The sequence below is a fragment of the Lissotriton vulgaris genome, chromosome 4_1 (assembly GCF_964263255.1).
Source record: "Lissotriton vulgaris chromosome 4_1, aLisVul1.2, whole genome shotgun sequence".
Taxonomy (NCBI): Eukaryota; Metazoa; Chordata; class Amphibia; order Caudata; family Salamandridae; genus Lissotriton; species Lissotriton vulgaris.
The window spans coordinates 1,807,291,717-1,807,307,004 of NC_141691.1; the positions used below are offsets into that span (position 1 = coordinate 1,807,291,717).

At 42.7% G+C, this 15,288-nt stretch overlaps 1 protein-coding gene across 1 annotated transcript in view; it reads left to right on the forward strand.

Moving 5' to 3' along the window:
- The window catches only part of LOC147724585 (fibrocystin-L-like), a 505,554-nt gene that overhangs the window by 402,187 nt on the left and 88,079 nt on the right, over positions 1 to 15,288 (forward strand). The window contains exons 68-69 of the mRNA XM_086918064.1: positions 9,220 to 9,331; positions 9,439 to 9,555. Of these exons, the coding sequence (XP_086774190.1) occupies positions 9,220 to 9,331; positions 9,439 to 9,555 (229 nt within the window). The remainder of the gene's footprint in view (positions 1 to 9,219; positions 9,332 to 9,438; positions 9,556 to 15,288) is intronic.

The following is a 15,288-nucleotide window of genomic DNA, read 5'->3' on the forward strand; positions in this document are numbered from 1 at the left end:
AATAGGGAAAGTTTGGTTTACCTATTTGCACCACCAGTAGAAGAGCCATGGTTTATGTCGGCAGGTGGATGAAATCATTCACCAACCACACTCTTAAGAGGTGAGAGAAGAATAGCCCAGTAAGGCTGCCCTGCTTTTGGTGTCCCTTACTCTGGATGTTCATGGAAGAGTTCTAGGTTAGACATGACAGGTAAAGAAGGTGAGTGTGAATGAGAGAGAGTGTGAGTGAGGGAGTGGGTGTAAGCAGTGAGGAGTGAGCGAATAGGTTTCTACCAGGCAGCGCTATAGAATCAACTAAATGATTCCTGGCCAAGGAAGCAGTGGTAAAAAGTGATTAGTGAAGAATGTGGCACAATAGTTAAAACATTTGCCAAATATGTCATTGCACTTTAGCAGTCCTTGATATAGTTTAGGAGTTGGTAGAAAACTTTGAAAAAAAGCCTGAGGCACTCTCTAATAATTACTGAGTCTCACTGCCCTCTGCCAAATCGGGAATCAGCTTCTTGTCCCACTCATTTACAACACGCAAACTTCTCAAAACTGGCTTTTCTCTCTATCCGATTATTCCCGAAGGCCTCTGACTGACTGACTTCAAGGTTTTACTTTTCTTCCTTTGAATTATAATACTATACTATAGTCTTCTGTGTTAGCAGAAGCTTTACTTTGGTTGCTGCTAAGCCAGCACCAGGATGTTCCGTCTTGAATGATAACGTACTTAATCAATATTTCCTATCATATCACATCACAATCGATCACATCAATCATATCATATCATTTCACTAACTGTTACAAGTAGTCCCAGTCCTCTCTCAAAGCATTCACTATTACTACGAATCACAGCCCTCTGTCAAAGCATTCACTATGTTTGGGATTCACTGCTCTCTGCCAAAGCATTCACTGTTACTTGGAATCACAGCCCTCTGTCAAAACATTTACCATTGCAAGGTGTCCCTGCCCTCTGTCAAAAACATTCACTTTTACAAGGTGCCCCTGCTCTCTACCAAAACATTCACTGTTACATGGTGTCCCTGCGCTCTGTCAAATTGCTAGGAATCAAAGCCCTCTGTCAAAGCATTCACTATTACAAGGTGTCCCTGCCCTCTGTCAAAGCATTCACATTTACTAGGAATCACAGCCCTCTATCATAGCATTCACAATTACAAGGTGCCCCTGCCCTCTATCACAGCATTCACTAGTACTAGGAATCACAACCCTCTGTCAAAGCATTCATTATTACACGTTGTCCCTGTCCTTTGTCAAAGCATTCACTATTACAAGCTGTATCTGCCCTCTGTCTCAACATTCACTATTACAAGGTGTCACTGACCTCATCAAAGCATTCACTATTATAAGTCTCCCTGCCCTCTGCCAAAGCATTCACTATTACTAAGAGTCACAGCCCTCTTTCAAAGCATTTACTAACACAAGGTTTCTCTGCCCTCCATCAAAGCATGTACTATCACAAGGTGTCCCTGCCCTATGTCAAAGCCTTCACTATTACAGGTTTTCCCTGCCCTCTGCCAAAGCATTCACTATTACATGGTGTCCCTGACCTCTGTCAATGCATTCGCTATTGCTAGGAATCACAGCCCTATGTCAAGGCATTCACTATTAGAGGGTGTCCCTGACCTCTGTCACATCATTCACTATTGCAAGGTGCCCCTGCCCTCTGTCAAAGCATTTACTATTACAAGGTGTCCCTGCCCTCTGTCAAAGCATTTACTATTACAAGGTGTCCCTGCCCTCTGTCAAAGCATTCACTATTACTAGGAATCACAGCCCTATGTCAAGGCATTAACATTACAAGGTTCCCCTGCCCTCTGTCAAAGCATTCCCTATTACAAGGTGTCCCTGCCCTCTGTCAGGGCATTCAGTATTACAAGGTGTCCCTGTCCTCTATCAAAGCATTCACTATTACTAGGAATCACAGTCCTCTGTCAAAGCATTCACTATTGCTTGTAACCACAATACTTTATCAGAGCATCATTCACTATTGCTAGGAATCAAAGCCCTCTATCAAAGCATTCACTATTACAAGGTGCCACAGGCCTCAGGTAAAGCATTCACTACTACAAGGTGCCCATGCCCTCTGTCATAGTATTCACTATTACAAGGTGCCACTGCCCTCTGTCAAAGCATTTACTAGTACTAGGAATTACAGCCCTCTTTCAAAGCCTTCACTATTACAAGGTGTCCTGCCGCCTCTCAAAGCATTCACTATTACTTGAAATAATGATCCTCTGTCAAAGCATTCACTATTACATGGTGTCCCTGTCCTCTGTCAAAGCATTCACTATTACAAGCTGTACCCGCCCTCTGTTACACCATTCAATATTACAAAGGTGTCCCTGACCTCATCAAAGCATTCACTATTACTAAGAGTCACAGCCCTCTGTCAAAGCATTTACTATTAAAATTGTCCCTGCTCTCTATCAAAGCATTCACTATAACATGGTGACCCTGCCCCCTCTGAAAGCATTCACTATTACAAGGTCCCCCTTCCCCCTCTCAAAGCATTCACTATTACAAGATGCCCCTGACCTCTGCCACAGCTTTCACTATTAGAAGATGTCCCTGCCCTCTGTCAAAACATTCACTTTTACTAGGAATCACAGCCCTCTGACATAGCATTCACTATTACAAGGTGCCCACGCCCTCTGTTAAATCATTCACTAGTTCTAGGAATCGCAGCCCTCTTTGAAAGCATTCACTATTACAAGGTGTCCTGCAGTCTCTCAAAGCATTCACTATTACTAGAAATCACAACTCTCTGTCAAAGCATTCACTATTACAAGGTGTCCCTGTCCTCTGTCAAATTATTCACTATTACAAGCTGTACCTGCCCTCTGTCACAACATTTACTATTACAAGGTGTCCCTGACCTCATCAAAGGATTCACTAATGTAAGTGTCCCTGCCCTCTGCCAAAGCATTCACTATTACTAAGAGTCACAGCCCTCTGTCAAAGTATGTATTTACTATTACAAGGTGTCCCTGCCCTCTGCCAAAGCATTCACTATTACTAAGAGTCACAGCCCTCTGTCAAAGTATTTATTTACTATTACAAGGTGTCTCTGCCCTCTGTCAAAGCATTTACCATCACGAAGCGTCCTTTATTCTGCCAAAGCCTTCACTATTACAAAGTGTCCCTGCCCTCTTTCAAAGCATTTACTAATACAAAGTGTGTCTGCTCTCTATCAAAGCATGTACTATTACAAGGTGTCTCTGCCCTCCGTCAAAGCATTTACTATTACAAGTTGTCCCTGCCCTATGTCAAAGCCTTCACTATTACAAGTTGTCCCTGCCCTCTGCCAGGGCATTTACTATTACTACAAATGACAGACTTCTGTCAAAGCACTTACGATTACAAGTTGTCTCTGTCTTCTGCCAAGGCATTTAATATTACTACAAATGACAGACTTCTGTCAAAGCACTTACGATTACAAGTTGTCTCTGTCTCCTGCCAAGGCATTTACTATTACTACAAATGACAGTCTTCTGACAAAGCACTTACTATTACAAGATGTCTCATCCCTCTGCCAAATCATTCACTATTACAAGGTGTCTCTGTCCTCTGTCAAAGCATTCACTAAGGGTTAGCTGGTGCCTTAACTCCCTGCGAAAGCAATCACCAGCTATTAGTAGATATCACTGCTCTATGTAAAATATTCACTGACTACTATAATGTGTTACTGCCCTCCTTGGGAACATACACTAACTACTTTTATATGTCACTTCCCACTTCTCAAGCCTACATACTCATTTCTCTGGCCTCTGTTGACTAATACACGGACTGTTACCAGTTGCCACTGTCCTATGTCAAAGCATACTCGAACAGCTTGAAGTTAAACCATTCACTGACTCACTTGATGTCAATATTGCTAGGGCGGAAACTTGTCTCCTCAATTCTAGGTCAATAGTTCTTGTCAAGTGGCGTGAGAGGTAAGGAACTCCTCTATTCACCCACGCAGAAATAGAAATGCCTCAGTAACTCAAGTCCTCTACTAGGGAGTCGTTAATCAAGTTGTTGTAGATTTTGAAACAGGCTCAGATATATCAGTCTTAGAATAATAGTTTGGAAATGCAGAAAACATAGGATGAAGCCAAAAAAAGCCTATATAACAAAATACTACAAGTTAAATTATGCCACGCTGGTTATTAGAAGGCAAAAATGTAAATTAGATTGCATTGAAGTCCTTGGAAAAATTATGCCCTACGTACCTAAACTATCCCTCCACTAAAGAGAGGAGAAACATACTAATACGGTTCAAGGGAAGCACAAAAGGTGTCAGTCGTCAGAGCCCTTCTTAGAGAAACTCTGACAATGGGTCTTGTAACCTATTGCCACAAGCGGTGGGAGAGGTATGTACCTCGAAAGATCTTCAAGAAGAGTGTCAGCAGTCCCTAACCTCAAAAGTATAAACCAGTCATCCAGCACTAACATCGCGCAACTGTAAAGTATTTTTCCATTATCCCAGAAAACTCATTGGCTCCTTTCTCCACCTTCTGCTTCACATGGTAAACTCCCCTCCTATCCTTAGTGCCATCTCTGTCTCTCAAAAGACTTTGTTCTGTCTTCACAATTGTGTTCCTTCCCAGTCCTAACCATCAACTGAACAATGGGCCCTTCTCTAAACTAATGATGTCTTGCCCACCTGCAGTGGGAACATAAATACATTCATCCTTTAACAGTGCAAGCAAAATAACTTTAAATGCTAGTCAAGAAAAAGAAGCGGGAATACAATTCAGGTCTACTGCTCTGGCTAAAAAAGTATTACACAGATTTCAAAGCAGCTTCTATGTGACCCATAAAACATGTTATTTTACTATACACAATATCATGAATACCCAAGTTTTACTACATTGTTATGCCAATGTTATTATAACTAGTTCACAGCACTTTCAATGTTAAACCATTCTTTGGGGTTAATGTGAAGTCCGAAGTTGTCAGATATGTCTCTAATACACACAACAAATATTATAAGATGAAAGAGTCTACAACATCTTGAATATGAACCCTCTTAGTTACAAAATTAGTCACACAACGTGTACGCGAGTGCAAACTACTCATGGCTATAATGCACTCCTCTATCAAAAGAAAGCTGAAACAAACATAAAGTGCTTCTCTAATCCCCCTCTGATGGTGTATCAAACCATCAACAATCTCTACATTCTATCAGATGTGCTCATTGATGGGCTAATCTAAAATGCTGTGGTTGCATGTCATTTTCTCATAAAATTCTCCAATTTCTTCAGATCATCGTAATACTCATATCTGGCACTCTCTAAATGCATTTCACCCCTTCTCTGGCTCTCTATTTCCTTTCTCAATATTTTTGGTATCCCTTCACTAAAAGGAAAAACTTAAGCACACAAAGGCCAATTATGAACAGTGGTTCTAGAATAGACCCAACTAGGCCACTCCCCAAATTTGCAAACCACATGTTAATGGCACTAAATCCATTTCCAACTGAATCCCAAACCCTTTCAGTTGCCAACCCATGTAGGTTATGGTGAAGGTCCGCGATGTTCGTTATATATTTTTGTAGGTCTCCACTCTTATCAGGGATATAAGTACAGCACTGTTGGACCACAACATCCGGCAGACCCCGACCTCTTTGGTGAGCAACACATCTAAAGCACGACAATTCTGAAAAACCATTCACCTGGTAGCAACCATTTCCGCATTGACTAGTATAGCAATCCAGCTGTGTTAGTCAATTTAGCAACTACAGTAGAAAGCTTTCTAATCTAGATATCATTCAGTATCACTTCAACACTCGGAATGATTGTTCCAAAAATATCCCCCACAATTTCTCCAGCACTCAGGCCACACTCATGTCTTGAGGTCTCCCCCCAAACTCGATGATCAAAATCATTCACATGACAAATCTTTGAAAATACCACTCATAGATAACAGGTTCCATACAATCTACTGGGTAACTTGAAGTAAATAATCTTCCACATTTAATACATTCCAGGAATCACTGGGTCTCTCCCATCCACATTCAACTTCCATGATCCACGGACTTCAAAGGTATGATCGCATACACTATTCCCTACAAATATAGAACTAGGTCTGTCTGTTTGTGGTATATACACAATCTCCCTTTATGTTGCCAATCTAGAGAAAAAGCCCCTGTCTGTCCGGATGTTTTCTGATCCTTTTCCTCTTGTGTCCACTCCTGGGTACGAAAAAAATGTCAGCAGTATCCACCCCTGCCCTAAACCTATATGGTCAATGAATTTATTTTCAATCCCTATGAGTGCACACGTTAGATTGTGTCAGTGTGCATAAGCGATATCTATGACCTGAGGTGAAGTGCAGTATCTGATAACAAATTCAGCTGTCTTAGCGTCTGTATGCTTAGTCAGATGCTTAAATGAGAGCACGTCTGAAAGCACTGGAACAACATTCGAAAAGTAGTACTCAAAATGATTTTCGTTGTAAAATATACTAAGAAGCAGATTTCAACTAATACCATATTTTAAAGGTAAGTGGTGGTAAGTGATGCCCTCAGCTGCTGAAGCGGGTAACTGCAAGCAGACATAACAACCCCTAGCTTCCATGGTATCTACATACTGATAAAGCAACCTAGCATCAGTGTTTAAAGAAATATCTCCCCTAGAAAGATCATTATGTATGTTTTGGTCTTCTAACATTACTATCTGTTCCCTGGGCCTAAAGGTAAGGTGAAGTTATAGACACAATACTACAACTAACACTAATAATCCAATCACTAATAATGTTATGGAAGTGCACAGGATGCATCTACGTCTATGATTAGAACGATTGGTTTCCATACTACTTTAGACTCAGACCAAGTTCAGCAGAGAAATAGCAGCGACAGTCTTCACTGTGGTCCTCCACTTGTGCAAAAGCAAAACAGTATTTGTTATGAAGCTCAGTTCATATACATGTATTTACAGTTCATTGTGAGACTTCCCTAACACTATTCCATGTTTTTCTAAAGCACTGAATCCCTAAGATTCTTCTTCTTTCACTCGGACCTAAGTGTTTTCTTCAGTTTTATAGGAAGTATTAACAAAGTTAATTCAACATCTCATAAATTCAGACCCTAAGTCATGTCTGAGCAACTGCAGCAAATCAGCTTTTCATTCAGCAAACTCCTCAGACGACTCTTCTGGATTCAGGTGAGGATAAACAGTGTGATTCAATATTAAATTTTGCAAGCCACTCAATCTTGGTTGAAAAGGAACAGCAAATGAGAGATGAATATACAATTCAGTCTCCAGAATCCTCAGGAAAACATCAATGATCAGTACTGATCTTCCAGAGTTCATTCTCGTCGGCATTGGCAGTGAGGTAGGTCCGCTCAGGAGAAGTGTACCTCTGACAATGCACCCTCCTCCTCCTCGAACCAGATTTGCTACTTCACTCTCACTTCATCGACCCCACTGCGACCATCGCCAGGGACCATGGTCCTCTGACCACCCGCTGCTACGACTCTAGCGCTCTCCATGCACTCAACCCTGGATGCACCAACAACTGCCAGCTCTCGATGCCGAGCAACTCCCAAGACGCGTTCTCCTGCCATCACTGCCACCGCACCTTCAACCACCCAGACAGCTACCGTCTACTCACCGGACGCCAAAGCACCCTAACACCTGAGCTGCATCCTTCTCAATGCACGCTCCCTTCACAGACATGCAGTAGAAGTCTGGGACCTCCTCAACACTCTCATGCCCGACCTCACCTTCCTCACAGAAACCTGGACCAATGCAAGCTCTGCTCCCGACATCGCAACCACCATCTCTGACGGGTACATGATCCTGAGGAAAGACCGCCCCAACCACCCTGGAGGAAGCCTCGCCATCATCCATAAAAGCTCCCTCTGACTAACAACCTCAATCTCAAACAAAACTCCGGAAGCACGCACCGCCTACAGGGCCACCACGACGACACACCACCAACTCATCAGATCTACGAAGAGAAACTTCATTCAGGACAGAATCCTGTCCAACTCCCACAACTCCAAGGAACTCTTCAACATCATACAAGATTCAACAGACCCACAGCTAAGCCTCCGACGTCCCTCCCTCCCAGGACCTCTGCAACAAACTCAGCTCCTTCTTCCACCACAAGATCAGGACACTCTACGGCAACTTCGGCGACCAAGACACCGACCCAACTCCAACCAACAGCAGCACCACCTAGCCAACCCTCCTCAGAATAATAAATGCTTGAATGGATAACCCTCTCTTTGAGATTAATCCTGTTAACAAAGATGTGAAACGTAATTTGATTTCCGGAGTGCCTGCTTCGTGTGTACTTATTGAATAGGAAACTTCAAAGGGGCAGATTTACAAGCCGCTTGCGTCACTTTTGTGCGCGCCGTTCCATCACTTTTGTGACACAGCGGAGGCGTAAAAGTTGTGCCCCATTAATATCATGACGCATCTAGGGAGATGTGTCACGTTGTAAAGCACTACGTCACATTATACCTGCGCCAGGTATAATGTATGTAAGGTAGGCGTTCCCATGCAAAAAGTCATGTAGAACTGGCGCCGTGAAATTGACAAGATTTCACTGCGTCACTCTACGCCTTCACTGCATTACAAAATCCCTACATCTGCTCAGACTAGGCGTAATGATTGACGCAGGGCATTTTACATGGGACCTACCTATGTTTTCTGGCGCATTGCTGGAGTTGCGTCACTTTTGTGACAAACTCCAACAATGCGTCACCTTTCCTCCAACAGATGCGTCAATTTCTAACGCATCTGTAATTCCTTGCGCCATGGTGCACTGTATTATAAATACAGTGCATCCATGGTGGCGCAAGGACATTTGAAGGTGATGCAAGGAAACTGACGCATCTATGCACATGCGTCAGTTCCTTGTAAAAGTGTTTACTTACTGAGCGTACACTAGTCTTATCATTATGCTCCTCGGTATTTTGGAAACCATGGGCAATCACGAGTACTGCAGCTGGTTTTATGTCATTTGATTATTTCGACATAATTAGTGTTAAAAGGAGATTGTAAAATATAAAAGCGTTTTAAGGAAGGACTGGATTTCTTGGCAAAAATAGCCGAGTTGCAGCTGAGTTGTGGTGCACTTAGATGTCACATTTTATATATAAATAGGGTGAAGTCTAAATGGATCTTTGATGTATTTGTGCGATTAGTTCATTTTGCAATTCTATAGTGGCGGGCATATATTGGACATTTAACTAGCAGATATTTTTATTTTCAGAACTCACTGCTTGTGGGAAGTAGTCCGAACTTCAACTGCTCCGATGTCCTCACCAAAAGTGATGCGAATTTAGACCTTAGCAGTGAACACCGCAGCACAAGACCGCCAAAGGGTGAGATACTTTGTCAGTGGGATTTGATAATGGGTTTAAATAACTGATTTCATGGGGTTAAATCAGTAAACATTGTCTTAAAATGTGTTTCTCTTCTCACACCATAGGCGGTAGAAGTGGTATCTGCTGGCCAACCTTTGCTTCCGGACACAATGGGGCCCCTGGAAAGCCTATGGCAGGCCTGATGTCTTACAATGCTATCACTGGCTTGATGACTGTAGAAGGTAGGTGTGGACTGTTCTAGCCTTCCTTTTGTCACTGCCACTCTGATGGCTCTTACTAATCTTTCCTAAGTAAAATATATATTTATATACTAATCATTATTGCATCACAATTCTTATTTCTATTATTGTGAGAAGTTTATGATAATAGTAATAACAATAATACATACATACATACCATAATTTATTGGTATATGGCACATTTTATATACTCTCCGCACTTATACATTAGTATGTGGCATCATTTATTGGTATATGGCACATTTCAGATAGATCGAATTGTAATATTGTTCGCAGACCTGCCTAAAGTTAGGTACCACATTTCTTAGGACATATCTCTTTGACTTTGGACTACCTCTTCTGTTATAGGAATCTGTGCTCTGAGAAAAAATTGGCACTGACCGCTTAACCATTTATCCCTTAAAGGAAGTAACAGTTGCTGCATGTAAACGTTATGCATATCCTCGCAAGTAATACCAAATTCTTGAAACATACAAGCATTGGCAAAGTCAATAGATCTCGCCATTGTAACCTATTGGCTTTACCAATGATTTTAGCCATGGTGCACTGATTCCCCAATGCTGTGCAGCATGGCTAAAGTTTTTTCTTAGAAAAGCCTTTGATGCTGCTGTTTGCATAATTTTGTAGGTGTGCACACCATGCATGTATGTGCCTACAGAATGATATAGGTGTTATCCCTACTAGGTACTGATCCAAGATGGATCAGTGATTAAATAAAATATTGTAATACGTAAAACCTTCTTTTTTTAAAGTGGCCCCGGTGGTGGAATGGGAGCAACGGGGGTCAGAAGCAGCACTGGGGAGGATAGGGGAAGTAAACGGAACATATGGGAGGGCAGGAGGGGCAGTTAAGCAAAATGGGGGTTGGAGGAAGCAAAAAGGAGGATGCGGGTGGGGGAAGCAGCAATGGGGAGAGAGGAGAGCACAGGTAGGGGAAAGCATCACAGAGGGTACAAGAAGCACGCTGACGAGTGTAACAAGGGGTGGGGAGAAGCACTTGGGCAATAGGGGGTAATATGCCACGCAAAAGACAGAACTTACGCTGTGTAGTATCCATGACCTTAAAATGGATTGTTAAGAAAAGCCATGTCTAAATAAAGAGAGGGAGGAAGAGAAGAAGGTGTAACAGTTCCATGTATCTAACAGCTGTATAATAAGCTACGGTTATGAAGTGTGAGTTAGATACATTTGTCAGCTTTTATTTGCGCATTTCCCTTTCCTTGAAATAAAGTTAAAAAGAATGTCTAGCACCTGGAAGGGTAACACATATCTGGCTCTCTTGGCTTTTAGCTTCCTTTTTCTGTGTTTACATGGAACAATCATTTATTTGTGTCTGTGCGTGTGTGCATGCATCATGTGTTTCTGTGTCTTTCTGCATATTTTGTCTACCAGCTTGGAACCTGAGGGGACCAAATAATCCATGCCTATACGGGTACCACGCTTTTTCCTATCTGCAGGACAGGGCACATCATTTCTGCCAGGGCTCCACTGGAGTATATGGTGCTATCTCATCACCCAGCAATAGGGAAGGAAACATTCTCAATTGTTCTGCCCGGGCATGTGAACGGGGAATCCTTACATAATTGTACTTTTGATGACACACTGCCATGGTAGTACTATTTATTGTTCATGAAAGCTGATGATAAATAGGCAGCCTGCTCAGAAGGCAAAGATGTATCTGTTTATCTGCATATGTCAGTCAATTATTCCTAAAGATGTGTCAGATACTGTGTACAGACCTAAAGGTCTTCTATAGTACACAGCAGGTATTCCAGCCCAGACAGACAGAATCTACCTGGGCCAGGTTGTGTGGAATAGGTGGATATCTTGGGGTTCATTTAGAGTTTGCTGGAGCGGAAGCACTGCTATGTTATAGACTTGCTGCTGCCTTAAGTCACGATTATGCAAAGGAAATCTTTCAAGTCACGCCTAGAGAAAAGCACTCTATCATGTTGTCCTCATGCTCTAGTTTAATAGGCAGCAAGGAAAAGATACAGCCTCAGCTTGTAAACTTTCATTATTCAGAGTTTGCGAACCACAGGGTTTGAACTTGAATCTGTGTAACAGACACATATATCTATTGTGCTCTCAGAGATAGTGACTCTAGTTATGGCTTGCTCACAGTTTCCATTGAAAAGCTGTTTTTTAATTTTGCTAACAACGTTGACACAGGTCCATGAATCTGCATAAAATCTTCCAAAAAGGTAATGGAGTTTAAGTTTGGCACTACCAGTTTACTGTAAAATCTATCGGTGGGAAGAAAAGTAAAGAGTGGAGCCAAAAAGGCAGCCTATTACACAGTAACTCTTGCAACTTTGTAGTTATAGTTAGGTCAGTGTTCCAATTGGAAGAATGTTTTTTGTTTTGATAATACATTTGACATCTGTTAGACCTGATCATCATGGCATGGTATTCCCTCATGCTTTGCCTTCACCCCTCCTGTTTTGCTGAATTAGTTTTTGTTGTCCTTAGGACTCTACACTTTACCACTGCTACAAGTGCTTAAGTGTTGGTGATCTCGGTAACATGGTAACATTTGTCTACACACACCTAATTGGCAGATTAAATCTACTTGTAAGTCCCTAGTATATGGTACAATTTGTACCCAGGAGCTGTACATTAAATGCTACTAGTGGACCTGCAGCACTCACTGTGTCTAAAATCCTCTTTAATGTTTTTAAAGTCACAATTCTGAACTTCCACTTTTAGAAAGTTGCCATTGTCTTGTCCCAATCATTTGTGCATTCTGCCAGTGTTCTGGGTCTCATGACTGTGAATGGCTCTGCTGTTGCAGTTTGTATAGTGCTTCCAGACACTGACAAAAAGGGAGCCAGAGTGTGGACAAGATGGGCCCTGGCAGTATTACTGGGGAGGGGCTGTACCCAGCCCTACTTACTCTTCAAGGGGCCTTGCCTCCTACACACACAAAGGAATCTGACACCAAGACTGCACTGCATTTTGTCACCCCCAGAGTCTTTGGAGCCTTGAAAGGGGAAGAACATTCCAGGACAAGACATGGGGTAGGATAGGATGTTCCCTCACACAAATGCTGACACCAGGTATAAATATTGGACCTGCCGAGCCACTGATCATAACACTCCTGAACCTGTGAAAGTTACAGAAGAAGGACTGCCCTGCTGCCAGACGTATGCCCTGCTGCATGAAGGCAGTTTGAGAAGGAAGACTGGACCTGCTTGTTGTCATTCCAGGCTTACAAGAGTGACTCAAAGGGTACTTTGGCTGACCTCCTGTGTGAGCTTCAGGAGCACAGCAAACCTCAGAGACCTCATTGCAGCTGCCCAGCTGCCCAGCTGACCTGCTGCAACTGGACTTACCTTGACCTGTAACTGGACCTGCCTGAACTCTACTGACCTCTGCTGCAGTAAGGCCCTTATCGCCAAGAGATGCCCCCAGAGGTCCTGAACCCTTGGCTGGCATCAACGTAGGCTCCTCCTAGGGAAAATGGTGAACATTCTTAAGTTTGAGATACTCACACCGCAAACAGGCTAGTTTGTGCCAAGACTTTGCCACCTGCTATGACCGGCAACGTAAAGGTGCAGTGAGACATACTCTTTGCATCAACATTGACTGTCCCCAGTAACTTGCAACACAAGACCTGTACTTTGCACTACAGTAACAACAGTTTGCAGCAACCTCCAACACGAAGCTTCAGCAATGGCCATCCCCCACGCTGATCGGCTCTTCTTGCAACATTGATGGCCATAACGCGACACCTGGCTTGCTCTTTACACTCTAGTGGCAGCCAGACAAGGATTGCTGTTGTTGGCTGAGTGGGGCTTCCTCCCCCTCAACCAATAACCTGATTTCTAACTGAGCCATTTCATTAACTTGCACAAAACCCCCCAAAAAATGATTTCACCTCTGCTCCTTCCTGGAAAGTTTTGTACTAATCCATCAAGCAGAGACAAGAAAAAGTTGAATGGGGAAAGGGCCAAAAATGTTGATTTCCCATGTTAATGGCCATATGAATTCTGCTCTCTCATACTGAAAAAAACGACAACAGAAATACACCAAATTTGGCAAAAAAGTTTGAACTTTACTCAGATATTGTGAAATTTGCGTTTTGGTGTAAATCTGTCCAGCCGTTGTTGGGAAATTCATGTTTAAGGATATTGTTGTAGGGATTCTGTTTGGAATCAGAACTATGCCATTACAGGGCGTCAGAATGTCGGGACTGAGTAACCGTACCACATAGTACCTATGCGTCTAAATCCGACAAGCTCAGAGTGTCTTACCTGCCTTCCTTTTATTCTCAGAGTAACAGCTAAATTAGTATTCCAGAACACAACTCTTTAGCCCCGAGGGGGAACTGTGGAGACAGATTACCACCTCTCATTTTCTCACTCATGCATGTCAATAATAAACAAGAAAGGTTTACAATATTTTTTCAAACTATTGTGCTCTACTTCGAAACAACTGTGCTGCAATTAGAAAACATATGTAACTGAGCAGAGAGATCAGCATTACGAATAAACTGTATACAATAAGAAGCCCTACCATGGTGAAGGATACCTCTGCCTTAGCCTATCCCCACTATGTGGTGACAGCGATATTTCAGAGATCTCTGGGATTGGAACCAGCCCCCATACCTGGCATTTGTAGTTAGGTGGTCTGCATCTCAGGCTGCACAAGCTAGTGCGCCCATCCCGGGTACTTTCACTCTGCAAAAATTCTCCTCATGTCTTGGTGTATATGATAAAAGGTGCCTCATTTGAAAACCGAAGATGTTCCTTCTGTGTTGTGTCTAAATGCCAAGCTATGCTGCTAGCCAATCACAGAAAAAACAGGGCCGGATGTTGCTCGACCATATACAAAACATTCATTCTGAGTCCCAGAAAAAAGAACTGAATAATAGAAGCTTGTGCTGTGCAGTTCTAAAATAATATTGTGACACAAATACAACATGCTGTGTGTAACATGTGCAAAGCAAAGCAGCCCACAACGTGCAGTTAGGTTAAAATAAGGACGACCTAAGTGGGCTCTAAAGGGAACTCACGTCAAGATGATCGGTTGTAGATGAAGAGGTTAAAAAGTTAGATGTATCTGAATTGTTGGTATCACAGGAGTTAGGCAGTATAGTAAATTGAAACATTAGGACCCTTTGATTGGCTGAGGGAGATTTTTTCTCTTTTGCCATCACGGTTCCATGAGAACAAAGGCCTCATGAAGCAGGGGTATTGGTCGCTCACAGGGGCTTTGGGCTGAATGCCATACACAGTGGGTTACTGGTCACCCATAGCAAGAGTTGGGTGCAAGGTCTGACCAGGGGTCTGCCCCTATGGTCAACTCCCCCCCAACCCCCCCACTGCACCTTCAGCCTTCAACCATATGCAGCAGGTGTAGCCATCTGCGGCATGACTAGTTAATGTCCTAAAGCCTACAAAAACAAATTTATCAAAACATCACTGATGACATCATGCAGTCATTGTGGCATTGTCTTAAAGGATTTGTGGACTTGAAGTAAATCAACACACTACAGCTGTGGCAAATTTTCTATTCACCACAATGGGATTACCCTCTAAAAGACTTTGCAGGACCCGCAAATGTAGTCAAGAGGTTAAAAGGTATACATTTTAAAGGCCACAGAAAAATGACTTCTGCCTGGTCCTATGTACAACCCTCCGTAGTTTAGAAAAATACACCTTACACAATCCTGAGTTGGACAGAATGGCATGCAGCTTAAGAGTGATGCTT